Genomic DNA, 13,391 nt, shown 5'->3' with positions numbered 1-13,391 from the left:
TTCTTTAAAAATTATAAAATTATAAGAATTAAAAAATATATACATAATCCATTCATAACTTTCATATCCCAATTGTAGGACAAATTTTTCCTTTAAATGAACTATACCCATTTTCCATATTAGGTGCAATATTTATTTTTAATAATCCTAAAAGGAATTATTCATTGTGGTTTCAAATTAGTTTATTCTCTAGGGTTTATTTAAAAGCCCCAAACTCGTACCCATCAAAAGCCCTAAACCTATCTCTTAAGTAAAGAAAAAAACACTGGTTCGGGGGAAAGGGAAAGGCAAAAATGGCTTTCAGAGGGAAGGAGATGATGAAGAAGCTGTTGAAGAAGGTGGGGGAGAAAAACCTAGCGCATGGAGTTAAGGAACAGCTTCAAAAATCCATTCCAGACAGCAAGGTCGTCATGAACCGCGCCAAACGCGGCCTTTACGCTGGCCGTCACATCCAGTTCGGCAACCGTATCAGCGAAGACGGTGGAAACAAGTATCCTCTCTTTATCTTTGCTACTTTCTTAGACTTATTTTGTTCGATTTATTTGTTTATTTTGTCTCCTTTTTTTATGTATTATTTATCGGCCTAAGGAGATCTGTGGAGGTTGAGTCTTTAGCTGCTGTTATTGAAAGGCGGTGATGTCTTCTAGGATTCATGTATTAGAGTTAATATTGTTTTTTAAGAACTCAGTTCCGGGATTTGCTGCAAATTTGGCTTGAAGTTGTTCGATATCGTTTGGGAAACTCTGAATGTGTTAGTTGTGGGATATTAAACTTAGACTATCATCCAATTTAGCATTTTTGGTGATATGGATCTTTATTTTGGAACCCTACAATGCTCTCTATAGGTATTTGATTTTCTGCTATTGTTGGTTCTCTCTACTTTTGAAAAGTTTCGAGGAAAATTCGTTCTCGTTGAGATCACTAGTGATATGTTATATCGAGATGTGATGTATCCTCGTAAGCATGTAATTTGTTCTGGTTCTTGGTTGCGAAATTGGTTGTGTGCACTTCGAACTCTGATATCTGTGTCTGAATTGGTGCAAAAGAGTAAGCGGAATGGTTGCTCTCTGTTTTCGTGTTTGCTTGCACTTGAGAATTTATTCTAAGACAATATTGGCCATGATCAAGAACAGAGAAGATCATTCGAATAGCAAATCCTTAGTAGTTGGATTGAGGCTTTAGTTCGGGAAATGAGATTTTTCTGTACTGCAATAATTGTAATGAGATTCTTATTGCTATGTTGAAGTTATGTGGTCTTTGTATTCATTGGGAAATTTTAACATCGTGCAATGGTTGTGACAGATCGAGGAGGAGTTGGAAGCCTAATGTACAGGAGAAGCGTCTATTTAGTTATATCTTAGATCGCCAGATTCGAGTCAAAGTAACCACTCATGCCCTCCGTTGCATTGACAAGGCAGGCGGGATCGACGAGTACCTGCTGAAAACTCCCTACCACAAGATGGATACAGAAATGGGTCTGTTCTGGAAAGCTAAAATCGAGAAAATGTATGAAGAGCTTGGGCAAATGGAGGTAGTCTTTTTTTCGCCGGAGGATGAAGCAAAGTTTGAGCAAGGATTCAAAGACCTGAAGCTAGCAGAGAGAGCAGCTCGAAGGGATGCTAGAAGACAGATGTATGGATGGTCAGGGAAACTGGAAGAAATTGAGAACAGAAGAAGTCATGATGGAACTGGTAATGCCGGGGAAGATAGTTCCGATGGCGATGTGCTGGTTGCAAATTCTTGAGTATAGAACTGGGTGTGTCCACTTTCTTTTTGGCTACGCTATAAGGGAATATTTGTTTTGGATGAATAATTTGGTAGCTAAGCTTTTTATATTGTGGTGCTTATGGAATTAGTGTTATGATAGACGCATGTCGTCGACTAAACAGTTGAGGTAAAAAAGGTGATATTACTTTACAAATGTATGATTAAACTCTTCACTATTCATTTTTTATTTTTTGATGGTCAATAAATTGGCTGTATTAATTTTTAAATAATATATAATTAATATTTAGAAAAAAGATATCAAGTAAAAAATAATAAATTATTTTAAAAAACTTTTTAAAATGATTGTAATTGTAAACTTTTTGTAAAAAATAGACGTGGAAACTTTTTTTGAGAAAAAAATTAGAGAAAATAATTTACTATATCAAATTTGAATAATACGAAAGAAGAGATTACATCTATTTATTATATTAGGTTAAAACATTTTATACTAATCAATATTAAAATGTCACTTGTAAATTCCCTATTTTGTCACTTGTAAATTCTAACACTTTTTTCTGTCATTTTTAACATCAATTATAATTATTTTATCTGAACTTGTTCCAGACTCTCACTATCTAGATGCTGACGCCCGCTCGAAGGCTTTGGATTAAAGTTCAATCAATGTTCTTGACGAGCTTCGCGGTGGCGACAGCATTGGCTCCTCGCTGGCAGACCTGCTCGGCTTGGTTACAATAACCCTGGGCTCCACCGATCACACTGGAGTTGTTTGGATGTCTAAGGCTTGGGCTGAGCTTGTTTGCCCTTTTTCTTAATGTTCTATTTTTCTGGGCTTTGGATGTACACATTTATGAGTTAATGAAATGATTTGAATTTACTTAATTAATAATTTTAATATTTTTATTATAATTTAAGTCTAAATACATATTTTCTATTTTACAACACTTTTGAAAAGCAAGGCTAAAACCACAAAAGCAACGCTTTGGTAGATTCGATTAAAGAAAGACTACAAATGAATATTATGATTCTGATTTATTGATAGACGAGTTAAAAGAAGGATGGAATTTATCCTTCACAGCCAAAGCTGCAGCTCTGTACCACGCAGCTGCTGCCATCGCTCCAGGATCCGGAACTGTTGCAAGTATAGCTGCTGACACATAGCTTGACCGCCCAGCCTGCATAAACACCAACCCATCACATCCCTAGACATATGGTGTGCAATGCATTAGGACTAACAACAACACTACGTATGTATATGTGTCTGTTTGTGATCAGTCCTGTTTCTTCTAGTAAGTTGCTTCTGTATGGTTTCTAGAGTTTTATTTGCAGCACATAACTTGAAAATGCTTTTGAGATATGGCATGTAGCATCACATCATTTTAATAAAATTTTGCACCCAAGAACAACCAGACAATTGGACCAGCCAATTGCAATCACAATCCTAAATGAAGTCTATAAGGAAAGGAAAAAGTGATAAAACAACCTGGGCCTGCATGTCTTTAGTTGATCCAGCTCCTGCCACTGCTGCTTCAGATGAGAGAACAAAAGAAGTACAAGAATCTTCACCACTAGTTAACCTCTGCTTGCAACACAAAATATTAGTACATAATCTTAAACGTCATTAACGAAAAAGAGCAAAGAAAGGCTGCTGTTCTGTATAACCTCCTTAAGAACTGCTAATGCAGGCATAAGAGCATCCAATAACGTGCGATATCCAGTACTAGCCCCACCATATTTACTGACTGCAGCGATGGCAGCTTCAAGTGCTTCAGCCCCTGATATCAAGAGTTCTTTAGTCAAGGTTTTAGTTCAAAAAATCTTTCAGATGAAGAGCATCATCTCACATTGCTTTGCTGTGACAGTTGAATCTGAGTTTGCTTTCAACTGTGCATATGCTGCCTTGCAAAAGATAGTGTATCTGTTCAAAGTGAAGTTTTTGAGTTTATATTTCTAATGATCTGTCCATATATATCAAGCACAGAGAACAGGCAAGTAAATTACAAGACCCCACTAGTTCCTCCCATAGCTCTTCTCACAGATGATCCAATTTCATTCACTGTTTCTGCGGCATTATTCAAAGGATAGCTGGAACCAGATGAAGATTATTCATCAAGAAATGAATGAAAAGCATGATAATCACTAAGGTGTAAAAACATTCTTTCACATGCAAAGACAGCTATCAACCAATGCATAACACTTCCAAATTGAACTATCGTTCAACAATAATGGCAGCAATTAAAGCAATTACCCAATAAGTCATACCAATTCGGGTGTGAGGACCAGAAACAGGTATGTAATGGCCATAAGTATGGTTAGATTCTTCTAAGTTTTTTCTTCATCCTTGGAGGTTATATCATCAAATCCATGTGTTAGAGGCGAGTGTTAGACACAGGTATTTCAAGAAAAATGAGGAGTCCGAGCAACACAAACTCCAGCAACCTGTTTGACTATAATAGTTTTATACATTGATATTTCTACTAGGAGAGATTTCTCTTATTGAATCATGGGCATCCAAGTTTCTGAAGCATTACAACCAACTATTTTTCCTAGACTCTTGGCATTGCCATGACACTAATACAACTGCATAATAAGTGAAATACAAAATGTTCACAAATATTTCACCATTGTAAGGTCCAAGTAGTTTTACAACCAATAATATGTGAAAGCTGCGTCTCCTAACATTGGAGGAAATCTTAAAAATATATTTAACACCTTACATTTGGCAAGCCTTATAGATCAAAGTTGGTTATGACTCCAAATCCCTACACTCTTCGTATATTTGGAATTTGGTCCCTCTACTTTTTGGATTTAAAAAAGCAAGTCATTGTTAATACTGCTAAATTTTTTTTGTTAAATTTAAGTCCATTGCATCCATTGCATTTAATTTTTTATATGGTTACCGAGTGAGTATTTGTTTATTTCAAAATACCACACTAGTAAATTTCACAAAATAAATTTAATCGTGTTAACAATTGGATCTGAATTATTAAATCCAAAAAGCAGGACTAAATTCTTGAAAATAAAATGAACTAAATTTCAAATGTACAAAGAGTACAGGGACTAGAAAATCATTTTAACCTCAGTTAATATATCCCTTCCACCACGTCTAGAATAATGACTTGTAGAAACCTCCGACACTTCATCAAAAAGTTAAACATGTTCAGCACCTAAAAACCAATCATTATAGTGGGCAGACAACTTCCACAACTACATATATGTCCCAGCATTCTGGTCGAGGATTGTCACAATTATCATGGTTCCCCTATTCAAGAAACAAAAGGGAAAAAACGGAGAAAGGGCATACTATTTTTTCATATCATCAAGGATTGCTGTTGCCCCTTTATACATCTGCAAAAGCAAATTAATCCTGCATATCATGCAATAACTTGTGAACCAAAAGCTAAACAATAAACTAAGACCGTTTGAGTGCACAACTTACTGTTGACCCACAGTCACCGTCACCAACTGTGCTATCCCAATCATTCAAAATATCTCTCATATTGATTATGGCATTTGCAGCTGCCTCAATAGCCACTTCAAGAATATGGCCCTGTTCAGTAAGCTGCAGTGGCCGACTTAATAACTACCAAAAACAGACAAGAAAGGTCAGCGTGAATGAAGGCGTTACAGTCCCAAGTTACAGATTGAGACTTGAGTTTCCGGACGATTTGTAGAAAAATCGTTTGACTCAGTGGGGCTTTCCCCCTTGTTTTTGTTTCTTCCACACAAATAACCTATGATGAGAGTGTGGAACTCATCTAAGGGAATTTCAGACCTTAGACTCGTTAAGAGAGAGTCTTAAACCTCTAAATATTGCAATAAATTCTGACTTTTACATAGGTTTACTAATTTGAAAAAAAACCTATAAGCTAAGTAAATTAAAACAAGGACTCTAAATAAAGAAAGACTTTCAATATCTCTCTAAAATATTTTAATTAAAAAAACATCTCATGAATAAAATCTTCTAATACTGCTCCTAATAAAATAATAAACTGATTTAATAATTAATTGATGTCTAACATCACTCCCCTCCTGGAAAAAGAGCTTGTCCACAAGCTCCAGATTGAATAACTCGTGCACTTTTTTGACCCTTTGTTACATGTAAGGATGTTTCAATTTCCCTACACTCTTTACTTTTTGGTAAAGCACCTAAAAGCCCAATATCCATATTCTGTATGAAAGGGATGCTAATTAACCATAAACCATTAATTGGAAATTTCATCAATAAATGACATGTCCATTCCTAATATACCCTTTTATAAAGCCAATTATTCCTGGACCTACCTCATCACTCTTCATTGAACGAGATGATGGCAATGGAACTGGAATCTTGGCCGGTGGACGATTACCTACAAGAAAACAAGCACTTGGGCAAAATTAACCGCAGTTTGCCTCTGAACTTTAATTTAAAATTTCAACCTAGTAAGGTTAACTGTTGTAACATATGTAGCTTAGCCTTAGACTAGGGTATGAGTATCAAATTCAAGTAAGTGTCCAGCAAAGGAATATTTAACTTTTTCTAGGAATTTCTTTGTATTTGAAGGGTTATACCGCTAGACCCATAATCAAATGTATTAAACATAGATGCAAATACAGGTATTTCAAGAAAAGTGAAAAAGGTCAAGATTACATTTTTAACAATGAAATCTAGATCATGTTATAGATGGTGTTCATTAAACCAAATTTCTTCAAGCATCTTATAGACAAGTCAAAAATAAAAATGGAAACATAAACACAAAGTATCAAAATTCTAACACATTCACAAACCAGCAGAACCAACAGGCCAATGTGGAGCCTTAGTGGAAGCATCCAGGTGTTGCAACAGAGTTTGATCTACCTTCATTATAGAGATTGAAAATCCTGAAAGAAACATTGTACTAACAATGAAATATTTCTAATAAATAATGAAGTTTTTTTATTAGCAACAAACCTTTCATATCGAGAGAGGTCATAAATGATCCTGTATACACTCTTTCAACAAGTAGTCCAAATTCTAGCTGCAATTTAGGGACAGTCTTTCCAGCTGCAATCATTAGTTCCATCACAGGAGTGGCACCTAATCTGCATGTCATAAGATCTTTAAAATAATGAGAATAAAAACAAGAACAATATAAAAGTATTGAAGATACTTTGGACAAAAACCACAACATAAATGCAAATGGATCAATACATGAGCCAAACCAAGCTCAATTAGGAAGATAATTTAAGCATTCATCAAGAAAAAGCTTTTATTGAGCTTAAAATGGTGAATGAGCCTATTGATAAAAGTATTTTTATGGCTAATATATCAAATAAGCCCTTGAACTTTCTTACTTATTTAAATAGGCCCTAATACTTTTGTTACATCCAAATAAGCCTTTAAACTTTAATTGGTACTTAAATAAGAACTTAAATTTTGTCACTTCATTTAACTAAGCTCTTATAGTTTTACTACATCCAAATAAACTTCTCATTTTATTTAAATAAGTTCTTATTCTTTTATTACATCCAAATAAGCCGTTAAACTTTAACTAATACCCAAATGAACCTTTAATCATTAACATACACCTAACTAAGCCATTATTATGCAAAATTATGCTATTGTAAATTATATTATATTTTTAAAATTTTTTAATACTTAATATTATGTACAACTAAATTTAATGCTTCTTTCTCATATTTTCATTTACTATACCTTTAATTTTGATCTTCATCTTATGCGAAACTCTAATTTTTTAATTGAAATTTAAATAATTAAGAAATAACTAAAATCGTTTCGAATATATAAATCTATTGAAAATATTGGAAAAAAAATTACGAAAAGAAACATGTAAGCGTAATTAATTAAAAACTAAATGAAAGATTAAGTAATATTAAATAAATGGTTGAAAATGATGCACTGCCAGTGTATCAAGTACTCACTTTTAAAAAAAAGTAAAGTTAAAAGAAAAAGTGAAATGTAAAAAAAAAAACCCTATGTACATTAGTCTTTGGGTCTTTATTAACTTGGGTTTGAAGGCCCAAAATTATTTTTCATTGAATGTATAATCCATTTAATATTTTAATTTATATATTATTTTTCAAAATTGTTTACAATCAATAATGGTTAAAAAGAAAATAGCCTAATAAAAAATATATAAAATGAGCCCCCGCACCCAAATCCTTTTATGTTGTATCTCCAAATCTTGAGTTTAACTGAATTGACAAGTTAGACACCTAGGCACATACCCATAAATGAGTCCAAGCAACATAGGTTTAAGGTCATTCTCAGCCCTCAATCCACGTCCTTTTCCCTTACCTCTTCTTTTGATAGCGACAACTAGTCCCATAATCTTGTATCCATATAAATACCAATGATAATGCAAGTCTAAACAACATAGAGCATGAACAAACTAACCACAAAACCATGAATTGCAACCATACTTCCTAGAACCACAATAGATTCAAATTCCAAAGCCCCAAAACCATACTAACCACAAAACATCCCCTAGAACCCCAAGAAGGAAGTAGGCAAAATTTTTTCAGCAAAAAAAGAAAATTAATATTCATACTTACCCATTAATCATGAGCACCACTCTATTGCCTCGAGTAATTGGAATATAATTACTTTCCTGAAAATATTATATAATTAAAATTAATGGCAAACTAGAAAGCCTTCAGCATCACTAATAATTGGACTTAACTAAAGCAAACTAGAAAGGGGAAGGCTCAAATAGAAAAATATCAATTGAATCCAAAGTGCAACTTAACTAGTTTCTGGTGAAATTATATGCATTTTTTTGGTACCTTCAAAGTAGAATAATAAAAAGAAGACAACCAAAACAAGATATAATAGTGCCCTACTTTACCAAAGAAAACAACTCAAGGCATTTTCTTCACAAAAGCAATAGTAGACATCATAATAGTTAGTGGTATGAAATGCCTATAGCATAAAGTTTTCCTTAGAGGTAATGAAAGAAGGCAGAGTGTTGAAAAAGATAAGCTGGTGCTCCACTACAGGGACATACCAATATTTGCTTAAGAACATGAGTAACCACCACATCCACAGGCTGAAGGTCTGCCACAGCAGCACCAGGTTCCCCATGCTAGGAGAATAACACTAGTTAGGTAAACATGAAAAGTAATGAAAGCAAAGTGCCAGATAACACTCAAAGGCTAAGCATGTAGTACTTTCGTCTAAAAGTGAGCAACTCAACACAATAAAAAGAAAAAGAAAACCAACTTCTCTCGGTTCTGTAGAAATAATTATAAAGTAACTCACAATGCCTAGACCAAGTTCCATCTTCCCTGGACCCAAGCGATCAGATGTGACCTGACCAGGCAATGTGCAAACTGATAACGCAACACCCATAGTTCCAACCACCTCAGATGCACGTCTTGCCTCTGAAGCAACATCAGCAAGAGAAAGGCCAGCAGCAGCCACAGCTCCAGCAACCTGCATCTCGAAAATTGAAGGGTACACAAACAATGGAAAATCTTGTTAAAAATTAGAGAGAGAGAGATAGAGAGAGAACCTTATTTACAAGGATTGTTCCTGCCAAACCTCTTCGTCCAGCAATGCCTTGAGATTTAGGTAATGCACAATCATCTCCAACAATTACAGTCTGCAAAAAAAAAGGATTTTTATCCACATTTTGATTTTATTCTCCCTTACAATGATTCGGGCAGTCAAAGAAATAAAATGTTACTTTTAAAAAGATCATGTTTAGCAGGGAAACATACTTCTATTTTATAGCCTTCAGATCTTGCTTGCTCAGCTGCTAAACCGAAATTCAAGCGGTCACCAGTATAATTCTGTCAACATCCAGGTTATACCATGAATTAGAACAAGAAATAAAACCCTCAAAACATGCTCCTTGCTTCAAACCTGGAGATGCTTCTAACCTTTAGCTTAACAAGTCTAACAATGTATTTTCATAAGGGTCGGGGAGAACTAAAGAGAGGTATCTTCTAATAATAATAATAATAATAATAATAATATTAGAGCACACATCTTGAAAGCACCGCATACCCCAATAAAAACAAACCTATAACCTGATTCAGGATAGAGAAATACCGTGACTACTAGAAGACACCCCATGGGACCAGTCACAGCTCGAATGCCCTGATGAAATAATTATTCACAAAAGGGAAAATGTTAACATAATTTTAGCAGGAAGATAGATATCCTCTTAAACCATAAAAAAGGGAAGCATACAGCTAAAATTGAATCAACTGTGGGAGAAGCAAAAACATCTCCACAAATTGAAGCTGTTAGCAACCCTTCTCCCACGTATCCAGCTTGTGCAGGTTCATGCCCACTGCCTCCTCCTGCATCACAAATTTTATCAAAAAAAACTCCTGCCTACTGTTCTCAGTATTTTATTTTTCAAAAAGGGTTCCTAAGAGAGACAAATATCACATGGCATGATAACCATTTCCTGCAGACAGAGATTTAATAGACTTTTTTTTTCCCCTTTCTTCTTTCATATATTTTCTTTTTAAACACAGTGTAAGAAGAGTAATGTAACATGTGCAATCAGGAACATTGACGGATATAAATTAGCCCATACAGTTAAAATATAAGTGGCTACATTGACGAAATTAAACTCTCAATGCAAAAGATCAGAGAACTATTCGGACAGAATCATGTGTGATCCAAATTTTATAGCCAACCATGCATGCCAACTAATCCATAGTGAATTCTGGACAATTAGAATAGTACTACAATATTTTTTCTAGATGAGATAGGACTCTTTTTGGCATACATTCAAGGAATATTATTGGACCACATAGTTGCCTAACAAAGATGATGTTGAACAAAGTTACTGTAGCTTTAAAACTTGTTTGAAAATCATCATAGCTTATGAAGATACTAAAAGCGACAAAGTATATAGTATTTAAATTGCATTTTCCATATCACGTAAAAAGGATAAAAGTACTATGGAGGCCATTGTACTAAGAGTCAGATTGCATTTTGCCTCTTCTACTTAAAAAAGGGCAAATTATTCCCTATATATTAAATCAAAGAGTACATTAGTCCTTTCTGTTAAAAAATTTATCCATTTGTACTGTTAAAAACTAGCGTGACTACGTGTACCTTATGTTGATATATAGAGACCAATTTTTAACAGCAAAAATGAATGAAATTTTTAACAGAATATCAGTTTGCTCTTTGATCTAATATACAATGTCTAATTTGCTCATTTTTTAGGTAGAGGGGGAAAATACAATCTGACTCCTAGTACAGGAGTCTCCATGGTACTTTTACCCAAAAAAAAGATATTAAGTGTTAGGGGCTTTTTAGGGTCCAAACCTGATATCACAGCGACCTTGTCATATGTTGCACCTGAAACTTCAGCACGTAATACAACCTTCACCTGCAAACGGAGAAGTTATAATGTTGGATAATTGTAATTGCAGAAATGAACAAGAGCAAAAAGGAAACCAAATAACCTCGGGGAAGCCATCCAAGTATTGCAATCCTTGATAGGTTTCAACAAGACCCTCAATAAATTCAGTAACCACATCTGCCACCACCAAAACAAAAGAACGTCAAAACAATTCATAAACCAGACTATTAAAATGTTAAAATTCTTTTTAAAAATAAGTAACCCAATTTTTTTTTCCATTGTTCATATATTATAGATTGGTAGAAGGACGATAGTAAAGTAATGCAATCGAGAAACAAAAGAAGTTAAATGAGAAAAGAAATAGTAACCATTTTGCCTAAAAGCCTTCCTTTTTTGGTTCTATTTTAGCAAAATCCTTGCTTCCTCCTTAGTTTGATTTGCTGAGAAATAAATAGAAGGAATAAATCAAACCATTGGGGTTGTTGATGAGTTTCTTCCCTTGGAAAGCCATAATCGTTTCTGCTTTGCTGTATGCTTCTGCAAAAATTCGCAATTCAGAAATGAGAGTGGGGATAAAAGGTTTTGATTTTGTTAGGTGTTCGAACTATGGAATTTTTTTGTCTTTGCTTTAGCTAAGACTTCAAGACTGGGGAGTTGTTACTTGTCCGGACGTCCAATTTACTTGTTTTTTTTTTTTAATTATTGTTTTTAATGGAAAATTAGTGGCCAATATATTTGTTTATGCTAATTTTCACTAACCTAATTTAAATTTTGGATTTAAATTTATTTATTAAATGCTAATTTAATCACACTTTTAATCATTCCTTGAAAAATTTACAATTTAATTCGTATATATTTGAATTTATTCCAATTTAGCTCCAAAGTGTTTTTTATCACACTAATATATAATCTAATAGGTTTCCATAAAAAATAATCAATAATATTTCATTTTCTCATTTTTATTTAAATTTACACTTTAGTCCTTAAACTTTTTAATTTTTATAATTTAGTCTTTCTATCTCTGTAACACCCCAATACCCGGCCTAGAAGTTTAGACTGAATTTCGGAGGTTACATTAATCACCGAAGCGATCATGGGAAAATTTTAGTTTAACAAACCGAAAACATTACAATATTTAAGTTTTGTAAAAACTCTCAGATATAAAATTTCAGTATTACAAAGAAACTCAGTCCCAATAATGCTTACTTGTATTTAATACAAAAGTTCATACCACAGTTTTTAAAACAGTACTTAAACTAATTATTTAAAACGCGTAACTCCGAGACCTCCGGCGTGCCGAGTCTAGCAACAGAAATCGGGAACGTAGTTGAAAGGGGAAACACTAAGGTGGTGAGCTACACGAGTTCAGTGTGAGTTCGAGACATGACCAATAACAGAATTACAGACCGGAATTCTAGATAATAGTATAACAGTGAAACGTACTTAAGCAAAGCACTTATCATCACACACAGTGTTACCAAATGTCATTACACACAAGAACAATCACAAATGATAAGTCAAACAGATAGAATGCAGACAAACAAACTTACACCCAATTGCTTAAACAAATGCTTATGAATGCAGCCAAGTAGTGAAAACTTACCCGTTCAGACAAAACACCTCTCTGTCCCCCGATCACACCCTAATAGAGTTGTTTAAGCTCATCTAACCAAACACACTACATAGGACCTCGAAAGCCCCATCCAACCTTACACACCATGTATTTGGACTAAGCCACTCAGATAATAATATGCAGCAAAGCTGACGTATCTACAGTACAGTGCATTACGGTAAACCACTGTATAGACATGTTGCAGTTTAAACTACCAGATCAGATAATAGTACACAACAAAGCTGACATACATGCGGTACAGTACGGTAAACCGCTGTACCGATAAGTTACAGTTAAACTACCAGATCAGATCAGAATCAACCTTCCTTCTCTTCACAACCAAACCCTAAATGATTTCATGCAAAAGTATGTATGCAGACAGGCGTATAGAATCAAAATACAAAATTTCCAGATAGTTATTTGGACACAAAAACTCATATCTAGACACCGATCATAGAATTCTTGTGCAGTTACAGAATGCACATCACATATAGACTCCTACACACCAATCAAATAGATTTAGAAATGCATACACACACTATCCCAGATTCAGAATCAATTTCATAATAACATCGAATAACCCTCAACGAGTTACTTACATAAAGCTGTAACAAAAAAAACACACAAGTCAAAGCCGAAACAAAGTCCTGACCACCATTACTGAGACTTAGCTAAGAGTTGGAACCTACAGAACCCAATGAAGCCTGAAACTGACACAGATAAAAAATCAGCGAGAAAGGGCC

The 13,391-nt window shown here is 34.3% G+C and overlaps 2 protein-coding genes across 4 annotated transcripts; one reads left to right on the top strand and one right to left on the bottom strand.

Annotated features, from left to right (window-relative positions):
• The first annotated feature begins 79 nt into the window (after positions 1-79).
• On the top strand, positions 80-1,954 carry LOC107926724 (uncharacterized). Its single transcript, XM_016857639.2, has 2 exons — positions 80-490; positions 1,303-1,954. The coding sequence occupies exons 1-2, from the start codon at positions 294-296 to the stop codon at positions 1,742-1,744; spliced, it is 639 nt and encodes a 212-aa protein (XP_016713128.1). The 5' UTR covers positions 80-293; the 3' UTR covers positions 1,745-1,954.
• Positions 1,955-2,580: 626 nt separating this feature from the next.
• LOC107926721 (putative 3,4-dihydroxy-2-butanone kinase) lies at positions 2,581-11,737 on the bottom strand. 3 transcript variants are annotated; one of them, XM_016857631.2, is made up of 20 exons: positions 11,508-11,737; positions 11,140-11,213; positions 11,000-11,063; positions 9,902-10,014; positions 9,761-9,808; positions 9,427-9,498; positions 9,219-9,308; positions 8,966-9,139; positions 8,712-8,789; positions 8,260-8,315; positions 6,656-6,786; positions 6,493-6,585; positions 6,010-6,074; positions 5,165-5,308; positions 5,030-5,073; positions 3,727-3,810; positions 3,570-3,643; positions 3,388-3,500; positions 3,206-3,304; positions 2,581-2,900 (listed from the first exon to the last, which is right to left on the bottom strand). In XM_016857631.2, exons 1-20 carry the CDS (start codon positions 11,545-11,547, stop codon positions 2,745-2,747), a joined length of 1,812 nt encoding a protein of 603 aa, XP_016713120.1. In that variant the 5' UTR covers positions 11,548-11,737; the 3' UTR covers positions 2,581-2,744. The 3 variants fall into 3 exon arrangements, with proteins under 3 accessions (XP_016713120.1, XP_016713122.1, XP_016713121.1); XM_016857633.2 differs by having other exon boundaries at positions 11,405-11,730; XM_016857632.2 differs by having other exon boundaries at positions 3,209-3,304; positions 11,508-11,723.
• Between the last annotated feature and the right edge of the window lie 1,654 nt (positions 11,738-13,391).

Source organism: Gossypium hirsutum, chromosome A07 (genome assembly GCF_007990345.1).
Source record: "Gossypium hirsutum isolate 1008001.06 chromosome A07, Gossypium_hirsutum_v2.1, whole genome shotgun sequence".
Taxonomy (NCBI): domain Eukaryota; kingdom Viridiplantae; phylum Streptophyta; class Magnoliopsida; order Malvales; family Malvaceae; genus Gossypium; species Gossypium hirsutum.
This window is presented reverse-complemented; position numbering and strand designations above follow the sequence as displayed.

What these genes read in the sequence shown, in the direction of transcription:
- LOC107926721 (XM_016857631.2), bottom strand. Translation starts at nt 11,547, where the DNA reads ATGGCTTTCCAAGGGAAGAAACTCATCAACAACCCCAATG. An exon ending in ACTTGGATGGCTTCCCCGAG is followed by an intron (nt 11,064 to 11,139) that starts GTTATTTGGTTT and finishes CTCCGTTTGCAG; the next exon opens with GTGAAGGTTGTATTACGTGC. An exon ending in CAGTTGATTCAATTTTAGCT is followed by an intron (nt 9,809 to 9,901) that starts GTATGCTTCCCT and finishes TTATTTCATCAG; the next exon opens with GGCATTCGAGCTGTGACTGG.
- LOC107926724 (XM_016857639.2), top strand. Translation starts at nt 294, where the DNA reads ATGGCTTTCAGAGGGAAGGAGATGATGAAGAAGCTGTTGAAGAAGGTG. An exon ending in AGCGAAGACGGTGGAAACAA is followed by an intron (nt 491 to 1,302) that starts GTATCCTCTCTT and finishes TGGTTGTGACAG; the next exon opens with ATCGAGGAGGAGTTGGAAGC.